Source organism: Chelonia mydas, chromosome 14, assembly GCF_015237465.2.
Source record: "Chelonia mydas isolate rCheMyd1 chromosome 14, rCheMyd1.pri.v2, whole genome shotgun sequence".
Lineage (NCBI taxonomy): Eukaryota > Metazoa > Chordata > Testudines > Cheloniidae > Chelonia > Chelonia mydas.
The window spans coordinates 38,218,902-38,232,519 of NC_051254.2; the positions used below are offsets into that span (position 1 = coordinate 38,218,902).

The 13,618-nt window shown below is 54.0% G+C and overlaps 1 protein-coding gene across 12 annotated transcripts in view; it reads left to right on the plus strand.

Annotated features, from left to right (window-relative positions):
- Nucleotides 1–4,487: 4,487 nt before the first annotated feature.
- The window catches only part of LOC114022341 (zinc finger protein OZF), a 793,526-nt gene continuing 784,395 nt past the window's right edge, over nt 4,488–13,618 (plus strand). For 5 of the 12 annotated variants that reach the window (XM_043528094.1, XM_043528101.1, XM_043528097.1 and 2 more), the window contains exon 1: nt 5,756–6,497. In XM_043528094.1, the coding sequence (XP_043384029.1) occupies nt 6,297–6,497 (201 nt within the window). In that variant the 5' untranslated portion in view covers nt 5,756–6,296. The other 7 variants (XM_043528105.1, XM_043528093.1, XM_037915084.2 and 4 more) reach the window with 7 other exon arrangements.

The following is a 13,618-nucleotide window of genomic DNA, read 5'->3' on the forward strand; positions in this document are numbered from 1 at the left end:
GAAATCACTCAGTGGGGTTTAGTTCCCGCCCATTGTTTCGGTGCAAGTCTGCTTGTGGCTGTGGACACGTGCCTGTAACCGAGTGTGGGGGAGTCCAGGCCCTGCACCCCTCTTCCTGGGATTCACTGAGACTCTCAGCCAGCCAGTAAAACAGAAGGTTTATTGGACAACAGGAACACAGTCCAAAACAGAGCTTGTGGGTACCCGCAGGACCCCTCAGTCAAGTCCTTCTGGGGGAGCAGGGAGCTTAGACCCCAGCCCTGGGGTTCCCTGCGTTCCTCCACCCAGCCCCAAACTGAAACTAAACCCCCCCAGCAGGCTCTCTCCTGCAGCCTCTGTTCACATTCCTGGGCAGAGGTGTTACCTCCCCCTCCCCCTCCTGGCTCAGGTGACAGGCTCTCAGATCTCCCATCCCCAGGGCACATTCCCAGGTCAACACTCCCCCCTCCCTGCTGAGTCACACCGTCACGCCTGGACAACCAGCAGGAGGCGCTGCCGTGGTGAGTCTGCACCCGGTGACACGAGGGCAGTGTCAGTCCCTGTCACAGCGGCAGGGCGCTGGCACAAGCCCAGAATGCAGCGACAGCTGTCAACCATCACCTACCTGCGGGACCCCTTCTCCCGGGCTGGGATCCGGGGCCTGGGTGGGCGCAGAATCTGGCAGCAATCAACCAGATGCAGGGGAATGCACCAATCGGCTCTGGATGCAGCGGAATGGACCAATTGGGAAGTGGACCAATTAGCGCTTCTTTTTGAGCTGCAGCGTGTCTGCTGTGCAAATCCCCCGGACACTTGCTGTTCCGGAAAATCCCACGCAGCAGGCTCAAAAAAGAGGGAAAACCCAGACGTGGGGTAACCCTGTTTGTTACTGACATGTGCCATAGTTCTGGGGAACGCCCACAGACTGACTCCTCAGAGAGGACAAAGGACTGACTGTCAGTCTTAGAAAACTCTTATCTGGCCACCCACCAACAGGAAGAAGGGGGTAAACAAAGAAGTTTACGATTCATCTGTAGCGCAGTGTGGAGCTCACCCATGCCATGGAGTTCCCTGACCCCAGGACGCAGCAAAGACTTTTCTGGTATAAAGGTTCCGAGTATAAGAAGGAGGAAAAAGGGCTCTGGCCACCTCCTCTCCCCCATCTCTACTCAGGGCAGCTTGAAAGACAAGAGGAGCATCATTGAACTGGGGGAGTGGTCCGAGCTGGAAGGCTTTCCAATGAGCATGGACTGCTGAAAGCTTTTGGGTGAGAGAAATCCTTTTGCTTGTAAGGGTACGTCAACACTCCAAACCTAAGCTGACCTGTATTAGGTTGACTTATAGCCACCGCAGTAATGACTGCGGTAGACGATGTCCACACTATCCTCCTTGGGTCGCTGTGGTGCATCCTCACCAGGAGCACTTCCACCGACCTAGGAGGGGCAATGTGGGGAGCTGAGAACCCGCTCTGTCAACTCCAGCAGCAGCTCTCTCCCAGGAATGTGGCTGCCCTACAAGCTCTGTGTGAATTGCCCCCCATCTAGGCCCCGTTCCCTGCTGGCTGCCCCCCTCCACTCCCTCTTCTCCACAGAGAGCGAGGGAGGCCACCTGGAGCTTCTCCCTCCCCCTCCACCCCCCCGCACCATTCCCCTCCCAGTTTGACACCAGACCATAGATAACTACTCTGAGAGCAGCCTTTCGTTGTGCACCCACTTTACAGTAATTTCATCTCGACCAATGAATTCTTCCCTGCTGGTCAGAACTGAGTCTAACCCACCTGCCCCCGGTTCCTTCCTCCACCATCGGAAAGCAGAACTTGTCCCTGACGCGTTCCCAGCACTTCTGGCACAGTGGGTGCTGTTAGGGTGGCCAGGTGCCCGGTTTTCAACCATGAAGTCCAGTGGAAAAGGGGACCTGACAGTGTCCGATCACATCTACTGACCGGACAGCCAAAGTCGAGTTACTGCGGGTGGGGAGGCACTGGGTCATCACTCACACCAGACCCCACTTATCTGGGGCTGCCTCCTACCTGCACTGGGCAGCTGCAGCTCCCAACCCTGGCTCCACAGACAAGTCCCTCCTCAGCAGGGCAGGGGGCGGGGGAGAAGTGGATGGTGGGCAGACCCTTGGAGGAAGAGGCGGAATCGGGGCAGGGCCTCGAAGGGAAGAGGTGGGGCAGGGATGGGACCTCGGGTGGGGGGGGGAAGAGGCGGGGCAGGGGAGGTTCCAGCACTGCTGCGTGAGTGTCCATTTTTTAAATATTATCAAGGTGGCAACCCAAGTCGCTAGCTGAGAGGTTGTGAAAAATATTAATAAACATAGAAATACCATTTTTCACAGCAGCAGATTTACTAGCCTGCAATAAATAAATTTTGATTTTCATGTTTATAAGAGTAAGGGGATTGTTGGCCCCTTACTGAAACTTAATGGGCTGGCCATTAGTTGGCCATCTTAATCGGTTGGCCGTCTCCTAACACCAAAAGAAAAGGGAAGGGCCAAGGAGAAATGAAGATCCTGAGACTGACAAGAGGGAGGAGTCCATGCGCTAGGTCAGCCTGATTGACAGGGCAGGCAGGCCAATGAGGGAGTCAGCAGCCGGGGGTCCCTCCTCTGTGTCAGCTGGAGCTGGCTGGGCCAGAGCAGAGCAGGAGGGGCTAAGGAGAGAGGAGGGCTGGGCTGGGCTGGAGGCAGAGGGAAACTGGAGCACTCGGGAGGCGGGAGCAGTGAGCAAAGGGGACCCTGGGCAAAGGGCCCAGGGCAAGGAGACACCCTCAGCCAAGAGGCCTTGCAGGCCAGACTGGGTGGGGGATTATAACCCTGACAGGAAGAGGCTGACACTAGGAAGAAGGGTCCTGTCACCTAGTGAGGAGTGGGCAAACTACGGCCATGGGCCACATCTGGCCTGTGGGACCCTCCTGCCTGGCCCCTGAGCTCCTGGCCCGGGAGGCTCGCACCTGCCCCTCCCCCACTGTTACCCCTCCTCCACAGCCTCAGCTCACTGCACAGCTGCAGAGCCGCGGCCTGACCGGGTGCTCTGTGCTGGGCGGTGGCATGGCTGGCTCTGCCCGGGCAGCGCGGCTACCTGTCCTGGTGCTCTGGCTACCTGTCCTGGTGCTCCAGGCAGTGCGGTAAGGGGGCAGGGAGTGGTGGGGGGGGGGTGGATAGAGGGTAGAGGAGTTTGGGGTGGTGGTCAGGGGGCGGGGGTGTGGAAAGGGGTTAGGGCAGTCAGAGGGCAGTGAACAGGGGCATTGAATGGGGTCAGGGGTCCCAGGTGGGCAGTCAGGAAGGAGAGGGGGGGTTGGATGGGGCAAGCGTCCCGGGGGGACCATCAGGGGGCAGGAAACAAGGGGGGTTGTATAAGGGGCTGGGGCGGGTCACGCCTGGCTGTTTGAGGAGGCACAGCCTCCCCTAACCGGCCCTCCATGCAATTTTGGAAACCTGATGTGGCCCTCAGGCCAAAAAGTTTGCCCGCCCCTGACCTAGAGCCTGAGGGCGTGTGGCCACCACCGGAGTAAGTGTCCGAACCGGAGCATCCCGGCAGCACAGCCCGGGCCTGGGCAGGAGGCCTGGGATGTGGGAGGGACAGACTGTGAAGTGCCCTGGCATTCCAGAGAGGGTTGTTTGGGGTTCCCCCCCACAGAGCGGGGTGACATGTTTTCCTTTCATCTTTCCCACTTTTCTCCTTATTCTTTTTATTACTTGCTGTTTAATAAATTGTATTTGTTCTTAACTCTGTGCAATGATCAAGGAAGCATCCAGAGTGGAGAGAACACCCCACAATGGGGACAGCTGTCCTGAGTGATCACAAGATTGGGGGTCGAGCGCCTCAGGAGCCCTGGGCCCAGCCTTGGGGTTACGGGTCCAGAGTGGAAGCGGGCAGGCAGGGGTCCTCGAGGTCATGCAGGCCTCTGGGTAAAGGACTCAGCTCCTTTTGCTAGCCAGTTCCTCTGGTGCTCCGTAGAAGCCAGAAAAGTTCCCCACGCTAGGAGGAGTGTTCCCCCCTCTTACCTCTGTGCATATTTGTTGGTTTCTAGTAAAGTTAATTGGGATTATAGGGGCAAGTGTCAGAGCGGGCACCAGCGAGAGCTGCTGGCCACACTCTGAGGCCACCAAATTTGGTCGTGAGAACCCCTGGGCAAGATGCTCATGATGGTCCCTTGTGCCTTGGAGCCTGTGAGTGTAACAGGAGCCGGGCACAGGGATGCTGACCCTTCGGTGGGTTGATCGCTAGGACCCAGGAGCAGCTGGGGGGCGGCTCTGGGGGGAGCGATTGCGGGGCTCAGGCCCGGCCCAGGAAGTGACTCGCAGCCGCTGCGGGGACTCCGGCTCCCAGGCTCCCGGCGAGATCCCCGAGCCCGGCGGCTGGTGCTGGGAGCCCGGAGCCCGGGCTGCAGCCGGGAGAGGGGAACCTCCCGCCGGGCCCTGCCCGCTGCTCCCCAGGAGCCTCTCCCAGGGCAGAGCCCCCAGCCCGGCCAGGGCCCCTTCCCGGCCCGGCCCTGCCCCGGGGGGCCCCGCTCGGAGGGAAGGTAAGAGAGACCCGCCACCGTCACCCCCGGGCTGCAGGGGGCGGGTTTGGCCCCGGGCTGCTCCCCGCGGAGCTGGCTGCGATTCCCTGCCCCGGGCCCAGGAAAGCTGCCGCAGCTCCCGGCGTGTGCGGGGCGGGGGGAGCCCGGCCGGGCCGGGGGCTGGGACAGGAACCCGTGGGGGCAGCCGGGAGGGGGCTGAAGAGGGGCGGGGAGTGGCCAAGGGGGGACTGAGGGGAGAACAGGGATGTGTGAGGCCGGGGGCAGGAGGGGGATGCGGCGGCCAGGAAGGGGGTGGCTGAAGGGGGGATGGGGCGATGTAGGGGAATCGGGGAGACTTATGGGGCGGGTGGGAACAGGGCTGCAATAGAGGGAAACTCTGAGTTGGGGGGGGGGTCACTGCGAGGGAAATGGGGGGATGTGGAAAGAGGAGGCCGGGGACAGCCAGACTGGCTGGGGACCAGAGGGATAGAGGTTAGGGGTCGGGGAGAAGAGATGGAGAGAGAGACAAGGCAACTGCCCCACCCCATTGGACAGGTGAGGGGGAGGGGCTGCCCCACCCAGCAGCCAGACGGGGTCAGAAGCTACAAGGCAAATATCCAGATCCCCCCCACCCCCCCACACACACACACGCCCTGTTTCCCGTGTATTATTGTCAGACACACACATGCTGGTGGGGTCCGTGTCTCCTGAGTGTTGGGGGCTGCCCAGGGCCCTGGTCTGATTTCCAGGAAGGATCCAGATCTCAGCCACACCGGAGTCAGACCGGAGTCACTGCTGGCTCTGAGCGCGGATGGGCCAATGGGATCTGCCTCCGCCTGCCTGTCCCTGGGGGCTGCAGGGGCAGGACAGGGAGGCTCAGGCATGAGCTGCTGCCGGCAGAGGGCTCCGGGTCTGGCTGAGGGAGAGGAGGAGGCTGGTGCCTGTCTCTGCTCCTGATGTCAGAGCCCTTGGATTGAGCTCCCTGGCTCAGACACTGCTGCCTACCTGAGAGCCCAGAGTGTGAAACTGCTGGTCCCCCTCTGGGGCTGGGCCAGGGACAGACCTTCATTAACCCCCGCCCCGGGCCCAGCCCGGGTGGGGACTTTCACTGAGCCTGGAACCAGCCCCTGTGGCAGCCCCGGGCTCTGCCCACACCAGCCCCTGAGCCGCAGCCTGCAGGGGATGGGGAGTCCCGGGGGGACAGGGCTGGGGCCGGGCAGGGCAGTGTCTCTGCACAAAGGGCCCCTTTCAGGGACCTGCTGGTGAGTTTGTACCAGAGGGGGAGGGGCTCCCCATGGGTCTGCGGGTCCCCGAGCTGCTGCCCTCAGTGACCCAGCCCGGCTCACCCTGGAGAGCAAACGCCCATGGGAACGGGACAGTCCCCAGTTCTCCCAGGCAGAGGGGGGAGGGAAGGAGACAGAAAGGGGAGCGGGGAGACTGAAAGGGGCAGCAGGAGCAGGAAGTGGGGAGGGAGGTTCCCAGCTCCCAGCCCTGCCTGGATCCCTTCCCTGCATCCCCCGGGGCAGACTGACTCTCCTGGACACAAGGGGAGGAGCTGAGGGAGGAGAAGTCAGTTCCTGCCCTGGCCGACTCCCCGCGCTGCTGGGGGGACATGCTGCCCTCAGGGCCAATGTCAGGGGGGATCCCCCAAAGTGGCTCCTTTGATTCTGCTCCTTTCTAGCATTTGTCTTAGAGACGCTGTCTCTGGCGGCGGTGGAGGGGGGGAGGAGGGTTAAAAGTGTCTCAGGGGTTCAGTGCTGGGGGGAGGGTCCGGGTCTGTGTTGTGATAAAGTGACTGAGGGTTTTCCCAGCATGGCAGAGCCCAGAGCATCTGTCTGCAGGGAGAGAGCCTGGGGGGAATCGGGGTGTGACATGGACTCAAGCCCCTTCTGTAACCTCCCGCATTGCCCCTATTACCCCGACAGGCTGAGGAATCACGTCCACGTTTCACTCCAGATCGTCCCATCTTCCAGGGGACAGGAAAGGGAAATGTCTGTGATGGAGCCAGCTCAGGTAGGGGATTTTCAGGGCGGGGCTCGGAAAACAGACCAGACTCCCACTGCTGGTGCCTGACCCCACTGGGCAGAGGCTGCTGTGAAAAACGAAGGGCAACTGTTGGGATTCCTGTCCCTGTCCCTGGCTCAGAGCTCTGCTTCCCATCTCAGCCTGTGGCTGGCAGGCGAGTGGGAAATGAGAAGACCCTGCTCTGCTCCATGTGCTGGGGATGACAACAAGGAGCTCTCACTTTCTCTCACCCCCTGAAGCCTCTTGACAGCTCTGAGCAGGGTGCAGGGAGAATTCAGGTTTTATGGGCCTCCTCCCCTGTGACTAGTGGGATTGTGGCTGGGGCAGCAGGTGCTGAGTGGGGGACTCTTGTTGTTTCAGATGCCGGTGACCTTCGAGGAGGTGGCTGTGTATTTCACCCAGGGGCAGGGGGCTCTGCTGGACCCCACTCAGAGAGCCCTCTACAGGGACATCATGCAGGAGAACTACGAGACAGTGATCTCGCTGGGTAAGGGAGTCCCGTCCCCTCGGTTATTAGAAGCCGTGGGGCCTGAGTGTCTGAATCTGGTCAGGTTCTTCCCTGGCCAGTTGGTTTAGGGGGCCAGGGTCACGTTGTCCACAGCTCCTCTGTGGGAGACACTTTGATCTCCATACCCTCTTCAACGGAACAGGAGAGTCAGAAACATAATAGACATGTTAACTCATCCCCATCTCTCCAGCTTTCAAGGAACCAGAAGCAGGGTATTGTCCTGCCTGTGTTATTTCTCCTTCACACACCGTTCGCCTTCTTTCCTGGGACTAGCTCCAGCGGTGCGGAGGGCTCGAAGTTCTGCAGGCTTGGAAATAGGCAGGAGTTTAACACATGAGATGTGTGTGTCTCAGCAAGTCCCGCAGAGCACAACTATCCTGAGGATGTAACAACACACACCCGCCCCCCGATGTCTGCTGTTCCCAAGGGGTCTGCGTTACCACAGTCCCATGTAGGGTCAGGTTAAACTCCAGGAATGTTTCTTGTGACAAACTATCAATGCTCCATTCACCCTGACCTTTCCTGATTTCACCCCCTGCGCAGGAGTCCCCATTCCCAAACCTGACCTGATCGCCCGGCTGGAACGAGGGGAAGAGCCGTGGGTCCCAGATCTCCAGGACTCCAAGGAAAGGGAGAACCCGAGAGGCACCCGCACAGGTGAGGAGTCAGGAAAACTGGCAGAGAAACCATCTGGCGAGTGAAGGAAAAAGCTGAGACTCCCAAAATGTGCCATGAGCGAGAGCCCTCAGTTCTGCCCCTTCTCACCCAGGTCAGGGCTGCAGTCAGCAGGTGTCGTATCATGAAGGCAAAGATCAGTCACAGCTTCCCACCCATCCTGTTAGCTGTCGGGAATTTCCTCCCTGAGTTGACTTCCCTGGGAGTGTTGGGGTGGGATGTGGAGGCAGAATCCAGTGTCTCCATCTCCCCAACAGTCACTGTGTGGTGTTTTCCCTGTTTTTTATTCCCCTTTCTGTCCTTTCTCCCTGGGCACAGGCAGTGACTCCTGTCTGGGTTCTCTCTCTCCCAGCAGGTGATAGGACAGTGAGTGAGAACAAGGAGGAGAATCAGCAGCAGGAAGGTCCTGAGAAAGTGGAACTGCAGGAGACATTTTTTAGAAGAGCTGAAGGGAATTTTTCCCAGGGCTGGGAACAGGGAAATGCCTGGGGAGATCAACACAGATCAGAGATGCAGCTGGGAAACTATCCCGGGAAGAAACTGGATGAATCCACTCAATGTGGTGGAGGATGCAAGGATGCCAAGGAAGCCACAGTCCAGCAGACAAGTCACAATGAAGAGAAACCCTACAAATGCCTTGACTGTGGGAAAAGTTTCCGTTTCACTGCAACCCTTCTTACACATTGGAGAACCCAGACAGGAGAGAAGTCCTATAAATGCTTAGACTGTAGGAAAAGCATCAATAAGAAGTCCTGTCGTATTATACACCAGAGAATGCACACAGGAGAGAGACCCTATAGATGTCTTGAGTGTGGAAAATGTTTTAGAAAAAGTTCATTCCTCAATAATCATGAGCAAATCCACATGGGAGAAAGACCCTATAAATGCCTTGAGTGTGGGAAAAGCTTCCACCACAAATCAACCTTTAATACACATCAGAAAACCCACAAGGGAGAGAAAGCCCATAAATGCTTGGACTGTGGGAAAACTTTCAGTCAGCGGTCAAGACTTATTGAACATAACAGAATCCACACAGGAGAGAGACCGTATAAATGCCTTGAGTGTGGGAAAAGTTTTATGGCAAGTTCATCCCTTACTATACATGGGAGAATCCACACTGGAGAAAGACCCTTTAAATGTCTTGAGTGTGGGAAAAGTTTTATGACAAGTTCATCCTTTACTAAACATGGGAGAATCCACACAGGAGAAAGACCTTATAAATGCCTTGAGTGTGGGAAAAGTTTTGTACAAAATACATCCCTTACTATACATGGGAGAATCCACACTGGAGAAAAACCCTATAAATGCCTTGAGTGTGGGAAAAGTTTCATTCAGCGCTCAAATCTTACTACACATCAGAAAACCCACACAGGAGAGAAAGGCCATAACTGCTTGGACTGTGGGAAAACTTTCAGTCAGCGCTCAAGACTGATTAATCATAGGAAAATCCACACAAGAGAAAGACCATATAAATGTTTGGATTGTGGGAAAAGTTTTGGTCAGAGCTCATACCTTCTTGAACATAGCAGAATCCACACAGGAGAGAGACCATATAAATGCCTTGAGTGCGGGAAAAGTTTTGTACAAAATTCATCCCTTACTGTGCATGGGAGAATCCACACTGGAGAAAGACCCTATAAATGCCTTGAGTGTGGGAAAAGTTTTCTGCTAAATTCATCCCTTACTATACATGGGAGAATCCACACTGGAGAAAGACCCTATAAATGTCTTGAGTGCGGGAAAAGTTTTATGGCAAGTTCATCTCTTACTAAACATGGGAGAATACACACAGGAGAAAGACCCTATAAATGCCTTGAGTGTGGGAAAAGTTTCCACCACAAAACAACCTTTAATACACATCAGAAAACCCACACGGGAGAGAAACCCCATAAATGCTTGGACTGTGGGAAAACTTTCCGTCGGCGCTCACACCTTACTCGACATGGGAGAATCCACATGAGGGAGAGACCTTATAAATGCCTTGAGTGTGGGAAAAGCTTCAGTAAGAGCTCGGAGCTCACCAAACATCAGAAAATCCACAAGGGTGAGAGACCCCGGAAATAGCCTGACTGCTGGAAAAGATTCAATTTGACTTCACATATCAGTGACTGACACAACAGAGAGACCTTGAATGTGGGGGAATCTTCATTTGGTGGTCCCGGAGTATCAGGCATCTGCAAATCTGCACAGGGAAGAAACCTCTGAGATGTTCTCAGTGTGGAAAATGCTCCAAGTGGAGCTAACGCCATGTGGGACATCAGAGACTCCCCAACACAGCAGGGAAATTCTCTCAGGGTCCTGACTAAGCCACAGTAACAAACCCATTTCCTAATTCCCACACACATCAGGGGCTTTTGGCTCTTGCTGGGGTGAGGATCCAGGAGCAGCCGAGCATCAGCTGGTCAGTGACCCTCTGGCTCTGCCTGGTCTAAGCAAACTCCAGGCAGAGGAGGAGAAGCCCCCATCAGCCCCTCCTCCCTGTTGCAGCCCTGGCTGCTGAGCTGATGGGCCAGAGGTGGGGGAAGGGAGAGAGAGAAACTCCTACGGACGCTCCCTCCTCCTGGCTGAAGTTCCCCCCTCTCCATTCCCCTCCCAGGCGGGATCCCCCTTCCATGGAGATGAGGAGAAGGACACTTGGGCCAGGCCCCACCTTCACTCTAGACCCCTGTTAAGCTTTTACATCCCTATCAGCTACCACATCTCCCCATGTGTCTAGTGTAACAGTTCCTGTTTCTATTGAAATGTTGTCATTTGAGTTCAGTGCTGTCTCAAACCTCCTTCAATTTCCTTTGATCCACCAGTGGGTCTTGCTTTAGCCAATTACTTTGTCTCTCTGTCCGGCACCCTAGTGCTTTATCCCATGTCCCATTTGTCTACAGAACTTGGTTCCCAAATATTCACTAAAGGCCAGAAGTTTCAAGGCACCTAGATACTTTGTAATATGCCACTAGAGGCCTGAATCCTTTTGAAAATCTGTCCCTAAGGGCCTTAGAGTGTCTCCTATACAGGGCTTCTCAAAAGTGGTATTTTTTTTACTAAGCACAGATATGCAACCCCAAGACAGATTGACAACCCCAAGAATTCCAACCCCGTGAGTTATGCACCCAACAGTCTAGAATTTAAATAAAGAAATGAATACATTTTGTTTTTGTCTTATTATCTTTTTGTGTCTGAGCCTTTGGGGTGTACTAGCTTCATAGTTTTACTGCTACCCCTTCCAAAGTCCCTATATCTAGGATGGTTGTATAATCCTGTAACATTTGATGCCATTTTACACTTCCAGGAACATGTGATTCCCCTCCCCCACTTGCAATTGAAAATTGATTTTAAAACCTTATTTCCGTAAGTAACCCCCCATCCTGCACACTCGGAAGTGCCCACTTGACTTTTCTCTGACTTCATTTATTGCATCATCAATGTGCCCACATATCTATTCAGGGGACACCATCACAGGGCCTAACAACATCAGCCACACTATCAGAGGCTCGTTCACCTGCACATCCACCAATGTGATATATGCCATCATGTGCCAGCAATGCCCCTCTGCCATGTACATTGGTCAAACTGGACAGTCTCTACGTAAAAGAATACATGGACACAAATCAGATGTTAAGAATTATAACATTCATAAACCAGTCGGAGAACACTTCAATCTCTCTGGTCACGCAATCACAGACATGAGGGTCGCTATCTTAAAGCAAAAAAACTTCAAATCCAGACTCCAGCGAGAAACTGCTGAATTGGAATTCATTTGCAAATTGGATACTATTAATTTGGGCTTGAATAGAGACTGGGAGTGGCTAAGTCATTATGCAAGGTAGCCTATCTCCCCTTGTTTTTTTCCTACAACCCCCACCCCCAAGACGTTCTGGTTAAACTTGGATTATTGCTGTGCACATTGTAAGATGAGCTATTGCCAGCAGGAGAGTGAGTTTGTGTGTGTGTTTTTTGGAGGGGGGTGTGTGGGGGGGGGTGAGAAAACCTGGATTAGTGCTGGAAATGACCCACCTTGATTATCATGCGCATTATAAAGAGAGGTTTCAAAGAGGGATGGGCTATTACCAGCAGGAGAGTGAGTTTGTATGTGTGGGGGGGGGGGGGGGAAGGGTGAGAAAACCTGGATTTGTGCTGGAAATGGCCCTACTTGATGATCACTTTAGATAAGCTGTTATCAGCAGGAGAGTGGGGTGGGAGGAAGTTTTGTTTCATGGTCTCTGTGTGTATATAATGTCTTCTGCAGTTTCCACGATATGCTATGCATCCGATGAAGTGAGCTGTAGCTCATGAAAGCTCATGCTCAAATAAACTGGTTAGTCTCTAAGGTGCCACAAGTACTCCTTTTCTTTTTACGAATACAGACTAACACGGCTGTTACTCTGAAACCTATCATCAATGTGGATTTTTCTACCACATTGTTTGTACTTCTAATGGCCTATTTAAGTTCTCAGCCTTTTATGGATGCTACATTCTTTGTTTTGATCCATTTCAGGGATGTTCTTCCTTCTGGCACGTGTACCGATTTGTACGGCCAAAGTCAAATCATTTTTAAAAGGAATTGCTCTGTTTCTCCTTTTCATTGGTCAGCCCGGGGGACACCGTGCTGACCTCACCCTTTCCTTTATGTTTTCGCAGTGGGCTAGTAATGCAGGTTAATTGCCCCATGGTAAATACGCCCATTTTCTTATGGACGCAGACTCTACTGCTGATTCCGATGGTAAATGATCCATTATTGTTCATGGCCTGAAAACTCTGATCCTGATTGGGTGGCTACTACTCCTGTTCCTTTGCCAAGCACTGCCTCTGAATGTCTGCCCGTTTGTGGGGGCGTCAGGGAAAAGAAATGAAAACATTTAAAACGAAAGAGTTAGCACCAAAACCTAAAAGTTAGCACTCTCCCACCACCTCCCATGTTCCCTTTCCTTTCCTTCCTCACGGCTTGTCTGTATGGTCTGATGCTAACAGTGCAAAGTTAATGCAAATAAATCCCAGGGCTCCAAACCCCTCTGTGGACGCTCTTATTCAGAAGTAAGGTGGCCTTAATTTCGACAGTGGCCGTCAGGGCAACCACAGACAAGTGCAGGAGACCTTCCTCCCAACACTGTAAATCGTCAGGCCTTTGATCTCTTCTTGAACATGTTTAAAGCTTGGATAGTCCAGGTGCAACCCACATTCGATGTTTCAAGTCCAAAGAGAAGGCGCGAAGCAGTGGGGTGCTCATCTCACCTTCCCTGAGTGTTGCCTTGTGTAGAAACGGCATGACGATATTTCACAGCTTTGGCCTGTCAGCATTTCATGAAAGGGGTTGAGGTTGAAATTTAAGGTGATGTTGCTCCTCCTCTCTCTCTCCTGCAAAGGACAGGACATCCTTCATGAGCAGGAGAGCGAAGGCCGGATAGTGTCATGGCAGATCCTGCTGTGCTGTGCTGTGCAGGGATCCCCTTTATGAGAATGAGCCGATTGATCCACAGTTTTGGTGCTTTAAACTGTAAAAAGAAAAGGAGGACTTGTGGCACCTTAGAGACTAACCAATTTATTTGAGCATGAGCTTTCGTGAGCTACAGCTCACTTCATCGGATGCATGCTGTGGAAATCGCACAAGACATTTTATACATTTTATACACAGACACCATGAAACAATGCCTCCTCCCACCCCACTCTCCTGCTGGTAATAACTTTAGATAAGCTATTACCAGCAGGAGAGTGGGGTGGGAGGAGGCATTGTTTCATGGTGTCTGTGTATAAAATGTCTTGTGCGACTTCCACAGCATGCATCCGATGAAGTGAGCTGTAGCTCAGGAAAGCTCATGCTCAAATAAATTGGTTAGTCTCTAAGGTGCCACAAGTCCTCCTTTTCTTTTTGCGAATACAGACTAACGCGGCTGTTACTCTGAAACCTGTCATTAAACTGTAAAGACTCTCTGAGCTC